This window comes from Hyperolius riggenbachi, chromosome 1 (assembly GCF_040937935.1).
Source record: "Hyperolius riggenbachi isolate aHypRig1 chromosome 1, aHypRig1.pri, whole genome shotgun sequence".
NCBI lineage: Eukaryota > Metazoa > Chordata > Amphibia > Anura > Hyperoliidae > Hyperolius > Hyperolius riggenbachi.
This window is the reverse complement of record NC_090646.1, coordinates 647089437-647103591: the sequence shown is the minus strand read 5'-3', so window position 1 is coordinate 647103591 and position 14155 is coordinate 647089437. Positions and strand designations below refer to the sequence as shown.

General features: G+C 44.7%; 1 protein-coding gene across 3 annotated transcripts in view; it reads right to left on the bottom strand.

Moving 5' to 3' along the window:
- DYM (dymeclin) overlaps positions 1-14155 on the bottom strand; it is a 467753-nt gene that overhangs the window by 282994 nt on the left and 170604 nt on the right. For all 3 annotated transcript variants that reach the window (XM_068251379.1, XM_068251381.1, XM_068251380.1), the window contains exons 9-10: positions 7189-7371; positions 3654-3832 (exon numbers count right to left, since the gene is read on the bottom strand). In XM_068251379.1, the coding sequence (XP_068107480.1) occupies positions 3654-3832; positions 7189-7371 (362 nt within the window). The remainder of the gene's footprint in view (positions 1-3653; positions 3833-7188; positions 7372-14155) is intronic.

Sequence of the window (14155 nt, the reverse complement as noted above, 5' to 3'; positions counted from 1 at the left end):
AATATCTGCTGAGGCTTTCCTCAACTGTATCAAACCTGGACTCCAGCCACACAGAGAAATGCAGCGTATGCGGAAGGTCTTATCAGTCAAGAATGGTTTTATTCTAACCAGACTGTCCTGTGATTCACTTTAAACAACCATAGTGGACAAGCACCAGCCAAATTAATTATAAGTTAAATAATTTGAGAGGAATGTGCTAATTGGGCAATTAGGATAAGCATGAACAACAAAGAAAAGTACCCAATTTCAGCAGCACCAGACCACTCCAGAATAAATTCAAGAATATACAAAACTTTATTGGTATGCACTAGTATTTATATTGTTATGCACAGATAATTTTTACAATATTAGGTTTTTGATATGTGCTCTTTTTTGGCTTACCATATATATTTTGTATTGTTGCCTGCTTTTTTTATGCCATATTTATTGGGATGGTTATGAGGCATTGTGATTGATGTATTATTATGTACACCGCTACTCTCACCTCTGGTGATTTTTAATATTGATTTTAATTTGTTGACTAGGTACTTATCCGTTAGCCGGGCGCATCCTCTAGGTGGCGACAAAACTCTACCAGAGTTACATATTTCCCTACTATCCATGGCGGCCTGGAGGGGGAATAGCAATTAGCGCCACCTGCCGGATGCACCCGGCTAACGGATAAGTACCGTTTACTATTTACCAATAAAGTTTTTGTATATTCTTGAATTTATTGTGGAGTGGTCTGGTGCTGCTGTTATTGGGTACTTTTCTTTGTTGCGTGCTGGTCCTGTGATTCAAACATCCTGGGCAGCCACCACAATGGTAGCAGCAACCTAAAAGTAGGAATGATCTTGGCAAAAATATACCTTGAATACTTACTTATTTGACCTACCTATCCTTACTTCAAAGGGATTCAATTACCTTCTGGTAATAGTGTCTATCTTATCCAAAATAGGAAGATTTATGCCATTTGCATGCTGATATAAGCTTGTTTCTAGGCCTAAAAAAAAAATAACTTCCCAGAATCCCACTTGTACTGCACAATTCGTGCAGTTCGGCAAAGGCACCCAGACTAGGTAAAAAGTAATAAGCATGGGGGACTATTTTTTTTAAAGGGGTTTACATATATTTTTGAGGCACTATTTTCGGGGGTCATTTTTTTATTTGTGGGTGTTTAAAGTCCCTTTAAATAAAAGCCATTGGAGGTTTGTTAACAGAGCTGCTACAAAAGTGGGCAGCAGTCCTTAAAATGAGACAGAACCCACTTTTTGTACTTGTTTTGAACAGTGGGTCTGCATAACGTTCTAGCGACAATTTACGGGGAACTGATTACCCTTCCAGAATGTATAGGCTGTGAGAGGAGACCTAATCCCAACCAATGTGGCCCCTTAGGGATAAGATGTTGTCCGATTTCAACACCCATAGTGATCACTGAGTGGGAAGGGGGTATGCATGTACATTTGTCTTTTTTCACTGTAATTAGTTTAGAACTGTGCTCCTTCCCTGATCTGCCATCCAATTAAAGCACATCTGAAATGAGAGGGATATGGAGGCCGACAGTTATTTACATTTAAGCAATGCACATTGCCTGGCTGTCCTGCTGATCCTCTGTCTCTAATACTTTTATCCATAGACCCTGAACAAGCATGCAGATCAGGTGCTGTGACTGAAGTCTGAGTGAATTGGCCGCATGCTTTGTTTAGGGGAGTGATTTAGACACTATTGATACCAGAAAGATTAGCATGGCTTCCAGCCAGGCAACTGGTATTGTTTAAAAGGTAATACATATGGCAGTCACCGTAAGCCTCCCACTTCAAGGTCCCTTTAAAGGAAACCTGAATTTATGTCTTTACGAACCATGCCAGCCGCTTAGCTGTCCTGCAGATCTCTCATGCATCAGTGGTGTCTGCATCACACACCTGAAACAAGTATGTGGCAAATGTAGTCAGACTTCAGTCAGAAACACCTGATCTGCATGCTTGTTCAGGGTCTTGCGGTAGAAGTATTTAGAGGCACAGGATCAGCAGTACAGCCAGGCAATTTGTATGGTTTAAAAGTAAATGAATATGTCAGCCTCCATATACATCTTGCTTTAAAGAGAGACTGAAGCGAAAAAAAAATATGATATAGTGAATTGGTTGTGTACTATGAATAATTACTAGAAGATTAGCAGCAAAGAAAATATTCTCATATTTTTATTTTCAGGTATATAGTGTTTTTTCTAACATTGCATCATTCTCTAATATGTGCAGATTACACAACACTCAGCATTCAAAATGATTATTTCAGAGCAGTCTGTGAACTAATAACCTCTCCTCTGGCAGAGACAAAGAAATGTGTTCACTTAAGGTAGCCATACACTGGTCGATTTGCCATCAGATTCGACCAACTGACAGATCCCTATCTGATCGAATCTGATCAGAGAGGGATCGTATGGCCACCTTTACTGCAAACAGATTGTGAACCGATTTCAGCCTGAAACCGTTTACAATCTGTTGTGGTGGTGGTGCTGCCGCCGCCACTCCCCCCGCATACATTACCTGCTCCGCCGGCGCGACTCCAGTCCCCAGGTCACCGCTGCTCCGTCTCCGCTCTGGTCTCCGGCCCCGGCATGCTTTACTTCTTCCTGCCCGGCAGGAAGTTTAAACAGTAGAGCGCCCTCTACTGTTTAAACTTCCTGCCAGGCAGGAGGAACTGAAGCATGCCGGAAACCAGCGCGGACACGGAGCAGCGGTGACCGGGCGTAGACGTGCCGGCGGAGCAGGTAATGTATGCGGCTCTATTGCGTCGGTCGTCGGGTACTCGAACGCCGCTAGCGACGCGCTCCCTACCCGTGGGCGATTGACGCTAATTTTCCGCACGGAGCGATCGACGGGATCGGACGAAAAGGATCGAAATTCGGGGTGTAGCGCGAACGATTGGCAGCAGATTCGATCCCAGTGATCGAATCTGCTGTCGAAACGGCGGCGAATCGGGCCAGTGTATGGCCACCTTTACAGTTGAGATAATAAAAGTCAGATAACAGCCCTCTCCACGACTTTGAAAGTCGTAGAGATTAATGGCTTTTTTGCATAGAGATAACAATTGGAGTTTCTTAACTCTTCCTGTACTGGAAACAATTACACTGATGTATCTGATTTTAAGGTTTTATTTCTTAGCTGTGCTACACATACAAATCATATCATTTTTTTTTCGCTTCAGTGTCTCTTTAAAGGATACCCAAAGTGACGTGTGACAGGATGAGATAGACATGGGTATGTACAGTGCCAAACGCACTAATAACTATGCTGTGTTCCTTTTTTTCTTTCTCTGCCTGAAAAAGTTACATATCAGGTATGTAATGCTGGATACACACGTTGAGATTTCCTGTTCGATTCCCGGGATCGAACGGATCGAATCGATTATTGCTCGATTCGGATTTCGATCGTTTCTGCCGTCGATTTGGCACACTAGGTATGCTGTCTGGTAGTGGGCAGCAGTGCTCTGGTGGTAGATGAGGCACAGGCACCAGCATATTATCAGCACTAGCTGTTGAGGTGATCACCTCAGGAATTCTGAGGACCGGAAAGACTCTCTGTACTCACATGAAGGTAGGTAACCAGAAAGTAGCTCAACTGAGTGAAGAAAGACTATAGAGCAGAAATCAGGAAAGATGCATGAGGAACACTTACAAGGCTCTCGATGTCAGTGCGGGACAGCACATAGGTGCGCACATTGCTGTTCTGGTGCAGTAACGTGTACAGGAGGAGCGTCGCCTGGTCGGACTTCTGCTGCTCGCACAGGGAGGTGAACAGACTGTTGAAATTGATCTGGAAGGAGTGAGGACTGGGGCTGAGAGGAACCGAGCTGTCTGCAAGAAAACATCACATATTTCTGAGACACAGTCATGTGGCGGACTCACAAAACTCACCTGCTCAACGGCAAATGCGTTCCGATCAGAGGGAGGTTCTCTATCACTCACTGAAGCCAAGCATCACATTAAAGAAGAACTCCACCTTGTATTCCTAGCTTCCTCATAGGGTAAAATATTTGTAGCTCGAGCCTTACCTGCAGTAAATGGTATAAGATCTGGTCATAACCTCACTGGCCCCAATGCTGCAGCCACTTGTAATGACCACCTACCCCCTACCCTCTATCTGGCATTGCTGGTCAAAATGGCAAGTGATTTGTCAGCTTAAAGAGGAACTGTCGCGAAAATCCTAAAGTGTAAAACACATACAAATAAGAAGTAAATTTCTTCCGAAACAAAATGAGCCATAAATTACTTTTCTCCTATGTTGCTGTCACTTCCAGTAGATAGTAGAAATCTGACATTAACGACTGGGCTAGTCCATCTCTTCATGGGGGATTCTCAGCATGGCCCTTATTCTTTATGAAGACATTCCCTGAAAATGATTAATACAATGATGCTGGCCAGCCTCCCTGCTCGCTGCACACTATTTTGGCAGTTGGACGGAGTAACTGCCATTCACTAAGTGCTTTTAAAAATAAAGAACACCCTGAGAACCCCCCTCTGAGAAGATGGGCTAGTCCAAAATCTGTCAGTAATGGCAGAATTTCACTACCTACTGTAAGTGACAGCAACATAGGAGAATTGTAATTTATGGCTCATTTTGCTCTAGGAGAAATGTACTTCTTATTTGTATGTGTTTTAAATTTTAGGATTTTTGCGACAGTTCCTCTTTAAAGGACACCTGAAATGAGAGGGATATGGAAGCTGCCATATTTATTTCCTATTAAGCAATACCAGTTGCCTGGCTGTCCTGCTGATCTCTTCTGATCTCTTTGGCTGTAGTAGTGTCTGAATAACACTTGAAACAAGTATGGAAACACCTGATCTGCTGCATGCTTGTTCTGTGGTTCTGTGGATAAAAGTACTAGGAGGCAGAGGATCAGCAGGGCTGCCAGGCAACTGCTTTTGCTTAAAAGGAAATATATATGGCAGCATCCATATCCCTCTTGTTATAGTTGTCCTTTAATCATACCTCCCAACGTTTTGAGATAAGAAATAGGGACACTTAAACCACGCCCCTGCCACACCTCTTATCACGGCCTCTGTACTCCCCTAGTCACAAATATCATGAAGATATCATGATAAAAAGATGTTTTATAATTCAAGTCACACAGTCCTCTCTATCCTGGTTCATTTTCCTTCATATTAACACTTGAAAAAAATGAATATATGAATTTAAGAGATGGGAATAAAGTTTAGTCAATTAAATACATTTTTCAGTAGAATACAAATATTTACACAGATCTGTACATCAGTCCTGAAAGAGGGACAATTGAGGAAGAAAGAGGGACAAGGTTCCAAAAAGTTGGGAGCTATGGCTTAAAGAGGAACTCCAGCCTAAACAAACATATTGTCATTAAGTTACATTAGTTATGTTAATTAAAGGAGAACTGTAGTGAGAGGTATATGGAGGCTGCCATATTTATTTCCTTTTAAGCAATACCAGTTGCCTGGCTATTCAGCTAATCCTCTGCCTCTAATACTTTCAGCCATAGGCCCTGAACAAGCATGCAGCAGATCAGGTGTTTCTGACAAATTTAGACAGATATGACAAGATTAGCTGCATGCTTGTTTCTGGTGTGATTCAGACACTTCTTTAGGCAAATAGACCAGCAGGGCTGCCAGGCAACTGGTATTGCTTAAAAGGAAGTAAATATGGCAGCCTCCATATCCCTCTCACTACAGTTCTCCTTTAAAATAGATAGGTAATATAATCTCTTACCCACCCTGTTTTAAAAGAACAGGCAAATGTTTGTGATTCATGGAGGCTGCCATCTTTCGATGAAAGGAGGTGACAGGAAACAAGAGAGACAATTTCAACTGTCCTGTGTCCTGATAACCCCTCCCAGCTGTGCATGCCAGGCTTCAAATCTTAAATTCAAAATTTGAAAGGAAAAAAAAATTGCACCAAATCAGCAGAACGAGAACAAACTCAGAAATCCCATCATGCTTTGCACAGCATCAGGGGAAAAATGCCTGGGCAGTTTTCTTTTGTGCAGCTAAAAATGAGGCTTGAGTAAGATAAAGTTCTGATGCGGTGAAAGAAACACCAAGCCTTTTCAGTGCTGCTGAGTAGATTTTTACTCTGCAGGTTCACTTTAAAGAACTTAAAAAACTAAGAATAAGATATTCACCTCTGTTGAGGGAAGCCTGTGGATGCTCTAGTCTTCATGACTCCTCCGCTGGCAGTCAGGCCCTCCTTCCCCTTTAGGTCCGCGCTCCCTCCCTGTACAGGTTCTGCTGTGCAGGTGCTAGTAGAGTTCATGCCTGCGCAGTAGCACGGAGCCATTTGTGCACGATGGAAAAAGCCATGTGCAGGTGGCTCTGGGCTGCTGCGCAGACGAGGGCCGTATTTTCCACCTGCGCAGTGCGGGGTGCTCGTACAAGGAGGAGAGTGCAGCTGCAAGCAATAGTCAATACAAATGTCAAATATCTTAAAAAGGGTCTCGCGCTGGAAGGGAGGGGCGTAGGAATATCAGGGACTATCCAGGGGCTTCCCTCTACTAAGAGAAGTATCTCACTTTATTTTTATCTTCCTTCAGGTTGTGTTCCCCAACCCTGTCCTCAAGGCCCACCAACAGTGCATGTTTGCTGAGACACTAATTACCCCACCTCTGAATGTGTGTGGCTTCCTGCAAAACATGTACTGTTGGTGGGCCTTGAGGACAGGGTTGGGGAACTCTGCGTAACAGCACTCAATAATGTGGCTGTCAAAATCTTGGCCTATCCATGGTAATATACGGCACAGTTTTTTCCTCAATATTACATGTCTTATCTTTCCACAAACAGTGTAGATAGGGCTGGTTCACACGGGCGATTTTGCGGCGTTTAACACGGCATTTCTGACACTGCGTTTTTTTGGGATCTACCTCCATCCCATGCAAGTGAATGGGAGAGTTTAGAGCTGGCTTTTGTGTTTTGCTTTCATGAAAGCCTGACGGTAGATCCCGGTGTTGCATCTTGCCTTGAAAGCAACATGTTGCTTTTAGAGGCGGTAAACGCCGTTAACAATTGCAGAGGCCCGAACTGCAAGCCATGAAGGCTTCCCAAAAGCCTTCAAAAGCGATTATCTAAATGCCAGCGATTGAACGTGGCGCCGAGCAAAAGCTCGGCAGAAGCCCGTGCAAACCAGTCCTTAGGTGAGCTGGAAAAACAGCTTGTGCTGAACCGTTACATTAAGCATACCAACGTACCTTGCGTATTCCTGAAGGAAGTGATAGCCTGGCGGAAGGGATTTGGGCAGCTGGGGGCGTCAGTTAGGTTGACGAGAACCAGGAGAAGCAGCAGACTCTGACTGGCCAGTGGTGAAGACAGCTCCTGGTTTGGGGTTGGCTTGCTCCCCACGCCCCCTAGTGTCAACACCGTCCACAGTCCACCTGCAAGACAACATCAAGACCACGTTAGCGAAATACAGAAGTAATACCTGCTGACCTGAATTCCCCTTTGCCATGCACGAGCACCGCACTGTGCCCTCTCCATAGATTCAGAGCTCAGCATATGGTACAGAGCTAAACCATGTTTGCCTACACAGCTTGATGGCATTCCCAGGCTTACAGGACCGCCGTGTTACAGGACTGTGTGTGAGATTATCTACAGTACAGCTTGTTTTACATCCAAAGTCATAAAAAATTAACTCAAGCTACAAAAGGTCTTTGGAATAACAGATTTGGGTACTTATCCGTTAGCCGGGCGCATCCGGCAGGTGGCGCTGTTGATGTTAATTCCAATCATAATTACTTCACGTAAACCTGTGAATGTAAACGCCGGATGCGCCCGGCTTAACAGATCAAGCCGCCGGCTTGCTTCGTGTCTCGCTCTTCTCCCCCTCTTGCCCTCTCTCCTATAGAACACTGGGGAGGGGACATGCGTGTCCCCCCAGAGTCGTTCGTCGCAATGCCGCGACGAACGACTCTGGGGGGACACGCATGTCCCCTCCCCAAGGCTCATACGAGAGAGGGCAAGAGGGGGAGGAGAGCGAGACACGAAGCAAGCCGGCGGCTTGATCTATTAAGCCGGGCGCATCCGGCGTTTACATTCACAGGTTTACGTGAAGTAATTATGATTGGAATTAACATCAACAGCGCCACCTGCCGGATGCGCCCGGCTAACGGATAAGTACCCAGATTTGCAGTTTTCCATAATTGACTGCTCCATTTACATACAACTATTTATAATGCAGTGCAGAATGTGGCCATTCAGAACCATGAATGAATCCTCCAGTGGTCTGTCAGTGTAGATGTCACCCAACACTCCACACACCCTCGGCATTCCATCTGGAATCGATCACAAGTATTGATTGCTCTGGAGGAGGTAGATCCATAGCCAATGCATGGGCCCCCACAGTTGGGCCTCCACGCAGAGTGTTGGCAGCAGAGAGCGCTCTCCATTCTAGCACGTACCCCCGTGACCATGCGGCATGTACCTGGTCACGTAATGTACATGATGCTAGGTCATGGGGTACAGTGCCAACACTATGATAGATTGGGGGGAGAACTGGGCACCCAGCCAGTCAGCCCTGCAGTGCGGTGGCGGTAGAGGTGGTTACAAAGTTTTTTAATACATTTCTAGGTGAAATGCATTAAAAATCTATTTGCAGTATGCGGTAGAAATAAGGAGGAATCAAATTTCGGTCAGAGAGAGATCTATCAGTTGGTCAAATCTGGTGGCCATCTGCTAGTGTATGGCCACCTATACTCCAGACAAACACTGCAAGTATGGCGCCCAGACAGGGACATCCAGAGCGGTCAGCTATACTATCTCAAAAAAAACAAAACACATAAGTAGATAGATACTTGCTCTGCGTACATACATGTATTGCACTGTCCACGTTTTGATTTAAGTGACTTTTATATAGTAAATAAAGAGAATTCTGTATCAGGCATTTGCCATCAGACTGAAGCCAATACTGATGTCATTTCCTCCCTTACTCTGGGAGGAGGGCGGCCAATGCAAACACACACTCCCACCCAGTTCTACAATAGAAAGTGCATTATCATTGTGTGACTCTGTAGCTTGAGAAGCATGCGAAAAAATTGGCCAATCAGAGAGGAACAGAGGTATGGTAGGGGAAAACGGGAGGGAAAGAGGCGTCAGCCAATCAGGCTGCATTATATAAGTCTGAGGGGATAGTAAGGAAGCTAAAAAAAAAAAAAAAAAGACAACCCAGCATGCCCTGCAACCTTCTTTGTGCGGCATATGTACCAAATAAGAGCCATGGAAACTGAGGAAAGAGGTTTTATGGAGAAAAGTAAAAGTGATTTTAACTTTTGGATTGCCTGGTTACCATCTTTATTACTTGTTTACCAGATAAAAATAAAGAATTGATTTTTGATTGTATGCCCGACAGTTACTCTAAGTTAAGTAATGCACGACGGCCATAACATTCTAAAGGGATATGTTTTACAATGCGTATATAAGCATATTATTCAGCAGAATTACATTATGAGATAACTGGGGTACAAATATGACATGTGTATGGATGAGTACTTCTTCTAGGACCGAGTTCCCCAACCCTGTCCTCAAGGCCCACCAACAGTACAAGATTTGCAGGAAACCACAAACATGCACAGGTGGGGTAATTAGTGTTGCAGCAGAGCTGATTAAAGGAATACTATCAATACCCAAGTGTTCTAAAATGACAGTGTGCAAATAATGTCTAAGTAGCTGTGTAAACATTTTCCTACTTTTCATGTTAAATAGAGGCAAAAGCTGTAATTTATTGAGGGTAGTATTTAGCTATATTGGGACAAATCAATTGCAGAAGGGGTGTCTGCTTCAATGCACAGCCAGAGTTGCATATCAGACTACAGAAAGCAAATATCAAACATATCAAACTCTGAAAGCAAAAACAATATAAAAAAGCTGTGAGAATTAGTTACATTTCCTCTGCTCTCTTCAGACACATCAGTCAGAAACACAGGACACAGGAGCTGCAGCTGTTGGGAGCTCTCTCTCTCTGTCACACACAGAGCTACACATAGAGTTAACTGATCAAGTGTGAGGGGAATTTCCCCTCTCCTCATGTCTCAGTCAGCCATCAGTTTTGGCGTCAGTAAACTTTGAATGTATTTTGCTAACAGTAAACAAAGAAGTTGCTACTAAAATGTATACACCAGTACTTAGCAACACTTCCCAAACAATTCCTGTGTCAATTGAAAAAAATATGTGAATCGATAGTATTCCTTTAACTAACTCTGTGGATTTATACAAAACATGCAGTGTTGGTGGGCCTTTCAATTCAATTCACTTTATTGTCATTGTGTAACACAATGAAATTAATTTTCATGACAACCCCATGGTGCATATAGGGAACATATTGATAGTAACAAGGAAGAGAAGAAATTATACAAGTATGCCAGGTATACTGAGGACAGGGTTGGGGGAACACTGTTCTAGGAGATCCAATGTGTCTAAAGAGGCCCATACACATACTATTTCCCGCCGATATACAGCAGACTCGATCACTGTGATCTAATCTGCTGTGAAATCGTTGCACAAACGCTGACCGAACGATCGATTTCCGACCAAAATCGATAGTTAGCGTCGATATGTCCGCGCTGAAAATTTGGCTTGATCGCTGGCGGGTCGGGAGTGCGTCGATAGCGGTGTTCGAATGTCTGACGCTAGCGGTAATACATTACCTGTTCCGCCGGCGCGTGTCCCAGCTGTCTCTTCTCCGCGATGGTCTCCAGGACTCCGGCTGGCTTCCCTTGTCGGGGGAAGTTTACTTAAACAGTAGAGCGCCCTCTACCATTTAAACTTCCCACGACAGGAAGTAAAGTGAATCCGGAGCCCAGCGCGGAGAAGAGGAAGCGGAGACCGGGGGACTTGCGCCGGCCGGAGCAGGTAATGTATGCGAGGGGCGTGGGGGGGGGGGGCAGAAGCTCCACAGATTGTGAATCTGTTTCATAGTGAAAAAGATTCAAAATCTGCTTGCAGTGTAGGCAGCCAATAGATCCCTCTTTGATCACATTCGATCACAGAGGAATCCATCTGCTAGTAGATCTGGTGGCAATCAACCAGTGTATGGCAGCCTTTACTAACCCTCTGCATCTTGTAATAAATTCATACTCAGTGTCACGGATTGAAATATCTTATCTTATTTAAAGAGGAACTGTAGTGAAAATGACACATTGGTCTCAATTCACTAAATCATGCTGGAGATAATAAGGCAAGAGAAAATTTACCACCACACATCAATCTTGCCTTATTAAGGTGTAGAGATAACTTTTCACAGTGAGAGAGTTATCTTATCACTTCAGTCTTTAACTACTCTACGACCGTTCCACGCCAATGGGCGTGGCCGCGGCGGTAGCCCCAAAACCGCCTAACGCCAACTGGCGTCAGGTCCTAGAGCCGGCTACTGCAGGAGATCACACGCAGACTGCGCGCGCATCTCCTGCTTGGGGGAGGAGCTCCACCCACCTTCAGTCTCTGTTGGACGGTGTAATCGCCGTCTATTTACATGTACAGCGCTGCGATCATGTGACACGGCTGTCCCCTCCATAGGCTGGGCAGTGACAGCTGATCACCCTGATTGGCTGGCGGGGAGAGGGAGGGAGCAGGGGAACACAAATAAATAAAAGCAATTTTTATTAAAAAATAAATCAAATATTTATATAAAAATATAAAAAACTGTGGAGCGATCAGACCCCACCAACAGAGAGGTCTGTTGGTGGGGGTAAAAAGGGGGGGGGGGGAAATCACTTGTGTGCAGTGTTGTACGGCCCTGCAGCTTGGCCTTAACGCTGCAGTGGCCAATTAAGTAAAAAATAGCCTGGTCACTAGGGGGGTTTAACACTGCAGTCCTTGAGTGGCTAAAGAAAACCTGTAACTTTAAAAACCTCTCCTAGGGGGGTACTCACCTCGGGTGAGGGGAGCCTCCGGATCCTATTGAAGCTTCCCCCGTCCTCCTCGGCCCCACAATGTCGAAAATACACCCAGAACGGTGGGGATGTAAATATTTATCTCCCCGGCTCCAGCGCAGGCGCAGCATCGGCTCTCCGCACAGATATAGGCGAAATAGTCGATCTTCGTCAGGCTGCTTTACTGCGCAGGTGCAAGTCTCCTGCAGCTGCGCAGTAGAGCGGACCCGACGGAGATCGGCTATTTTCGCCTATATCTGTGCGGAGAGCCTCGACAGCGCCCCCGCTGGAGCCAGGGAAGGTAAATAAATCAGCCCTTATCCGCGCTTGTCGAGGGAGGATTGCCGGACTCTTCGGGGGAGCCAGCGCTGGATTGCCTGCAGCTACAGCAGAGGGGGACGCCTCATTTGGACCCTGAGGCTTCCCCCTCCCGAGGTGAGTACCCCCCAGGGGAACTTTTTTTTTTTTTGTTACAGGTTCTCTTTAAAGAGAATCTGTATTGTTAAAATCACACAAAAGTAAACATACCAGTGCGTTAGGGGACATCTCCTATTACCCTCTGTCACAATTTCGCCGCTCCCCGCCGCATTAAAAGTGGTTAAAAACGGTTTTAAAAAGTTTGTTTATAAACAAACAAAATGGCCACCAAAACAGGAAGTAGGTTGATGTACAGTATGTCCACACATAGAAAAATACATCCATACACAAGCAGGCTGTATACACCCTTCCTTTTGAATCGCAAGAGATCATTTGTGTGTTTCTTTCCCCCTTCTGCTCTCATGCACTGAAGTTTCAGGCTGCTCTTTTCTTCCTGCAAACAGCTTTGCCCTTGTCTGAATTTCCTCAGTATGTGAAATCCCAGCCAGCTCAGAGGACACTTTATCCAGCTTGTAAAAGATACGAGAGCAGAGAGAAGCTGCACTAATCTAAATATCACACAGGCAGTGTGCAGAGAGGGGCCTGAAAGGGGGAGTTCGTAGCAGAACCACAACACTGAAGAACTTGGCAGCCTTCCAGACACAGGCCGACAAGTCTGACAGGGGAAAGATACTTCGATTTATTACAGAGACTGTGATAGTAGAAAGTGCTGCAGTAAGCCAGAGCACATTAGAATAGCTTTTGGTAAAAAACAGGATGCAATTTTTGTTACGGAGTCTCTTTAAGTAACCTCCTCTGTAGTTATTGTCACATTCAGTTAATTAACAGCCTGTCTTGAACTTTAGAATTCTGGAGTTCTTTTGAGGATTGAAGAGAACTTTAGAGATCTCTCCTTAACTTAAAGACAGAAGAGTTACCTTTAGGTTTGCCTGAGGTAAAATGTTTCCTGATTACTACATGCCTTATCACCATGGTTATTAAAGAATATTCATTTATAGATTATTTAGGCAGTGTTTGCCCATTGTAAACTCTTTCCTCTTCCTGATTTACATCCTGAGATTTATCACTGGTGGTGACATCTTTAGTCCTGCTGGGTGATCTGTACGGAATGTTCATTACTGAGAGTTCTATGCACAGAGGGAGACTGGTTGCTTGGCAGTTGGGAAAAGACGTTATTTCCAACAATGCAACAAGCTTCACAGACCGCAAACTGTCAGAACCATGGTCATGACATCACACTGTGCGAGGAGTTTCATAACAATATCAGCCATACAGTCCGGCCCCGACCTGTCCGAAAAGAGGTTAAAATTTCTCATGGGAAAGGGGGTCTCAGATACTGATTGGGATGACGTTCAATCCTGGGTTAGAGTTCCTCTATAAGCTAGATGCTGTATTTTGAGTGCGACTCCGCTGCAGTGGCAAATATTACATAGGTATGAAAGCAGGGCCTTGGAGGTCAGCTGTGGGTCAGCAGCTCCTTTAGTGGTTTATTTCTCTGACTGCAACACGATCTGTTTACAACAGCTATAAAAGCAGGAACTCTTATGAAGTGAGTTCAAGTTTTACAGCAGGATCTGTGATGTAGCCTGAGAAACATTATTTGTGAACGAAACATTACTTGTGAAGGTATTTAAAGAGAATCTGTACTCTAATATTCTTACAATAAAAAGCATACCATTCTATTCATTATTTTCTCCTGTGCCCCTCTGTGCTGTTTCTGCCACTCTCTGCTGCAATCCTGGCTTGTAATTAACAGTTTTAGGCAGTGTTTACAAACAAACTAACCAGCTTCTAATAGGCTCAGCTAAGCATAGTGTGTGAGTCATTCAGAGTGTGCAGGGGGCCTGCAGAGGGTGTGTATCGCTTCTACCAATTACAAGCAGCCCTGCACATTCCACACAATCAAGCCTTAGCCCGA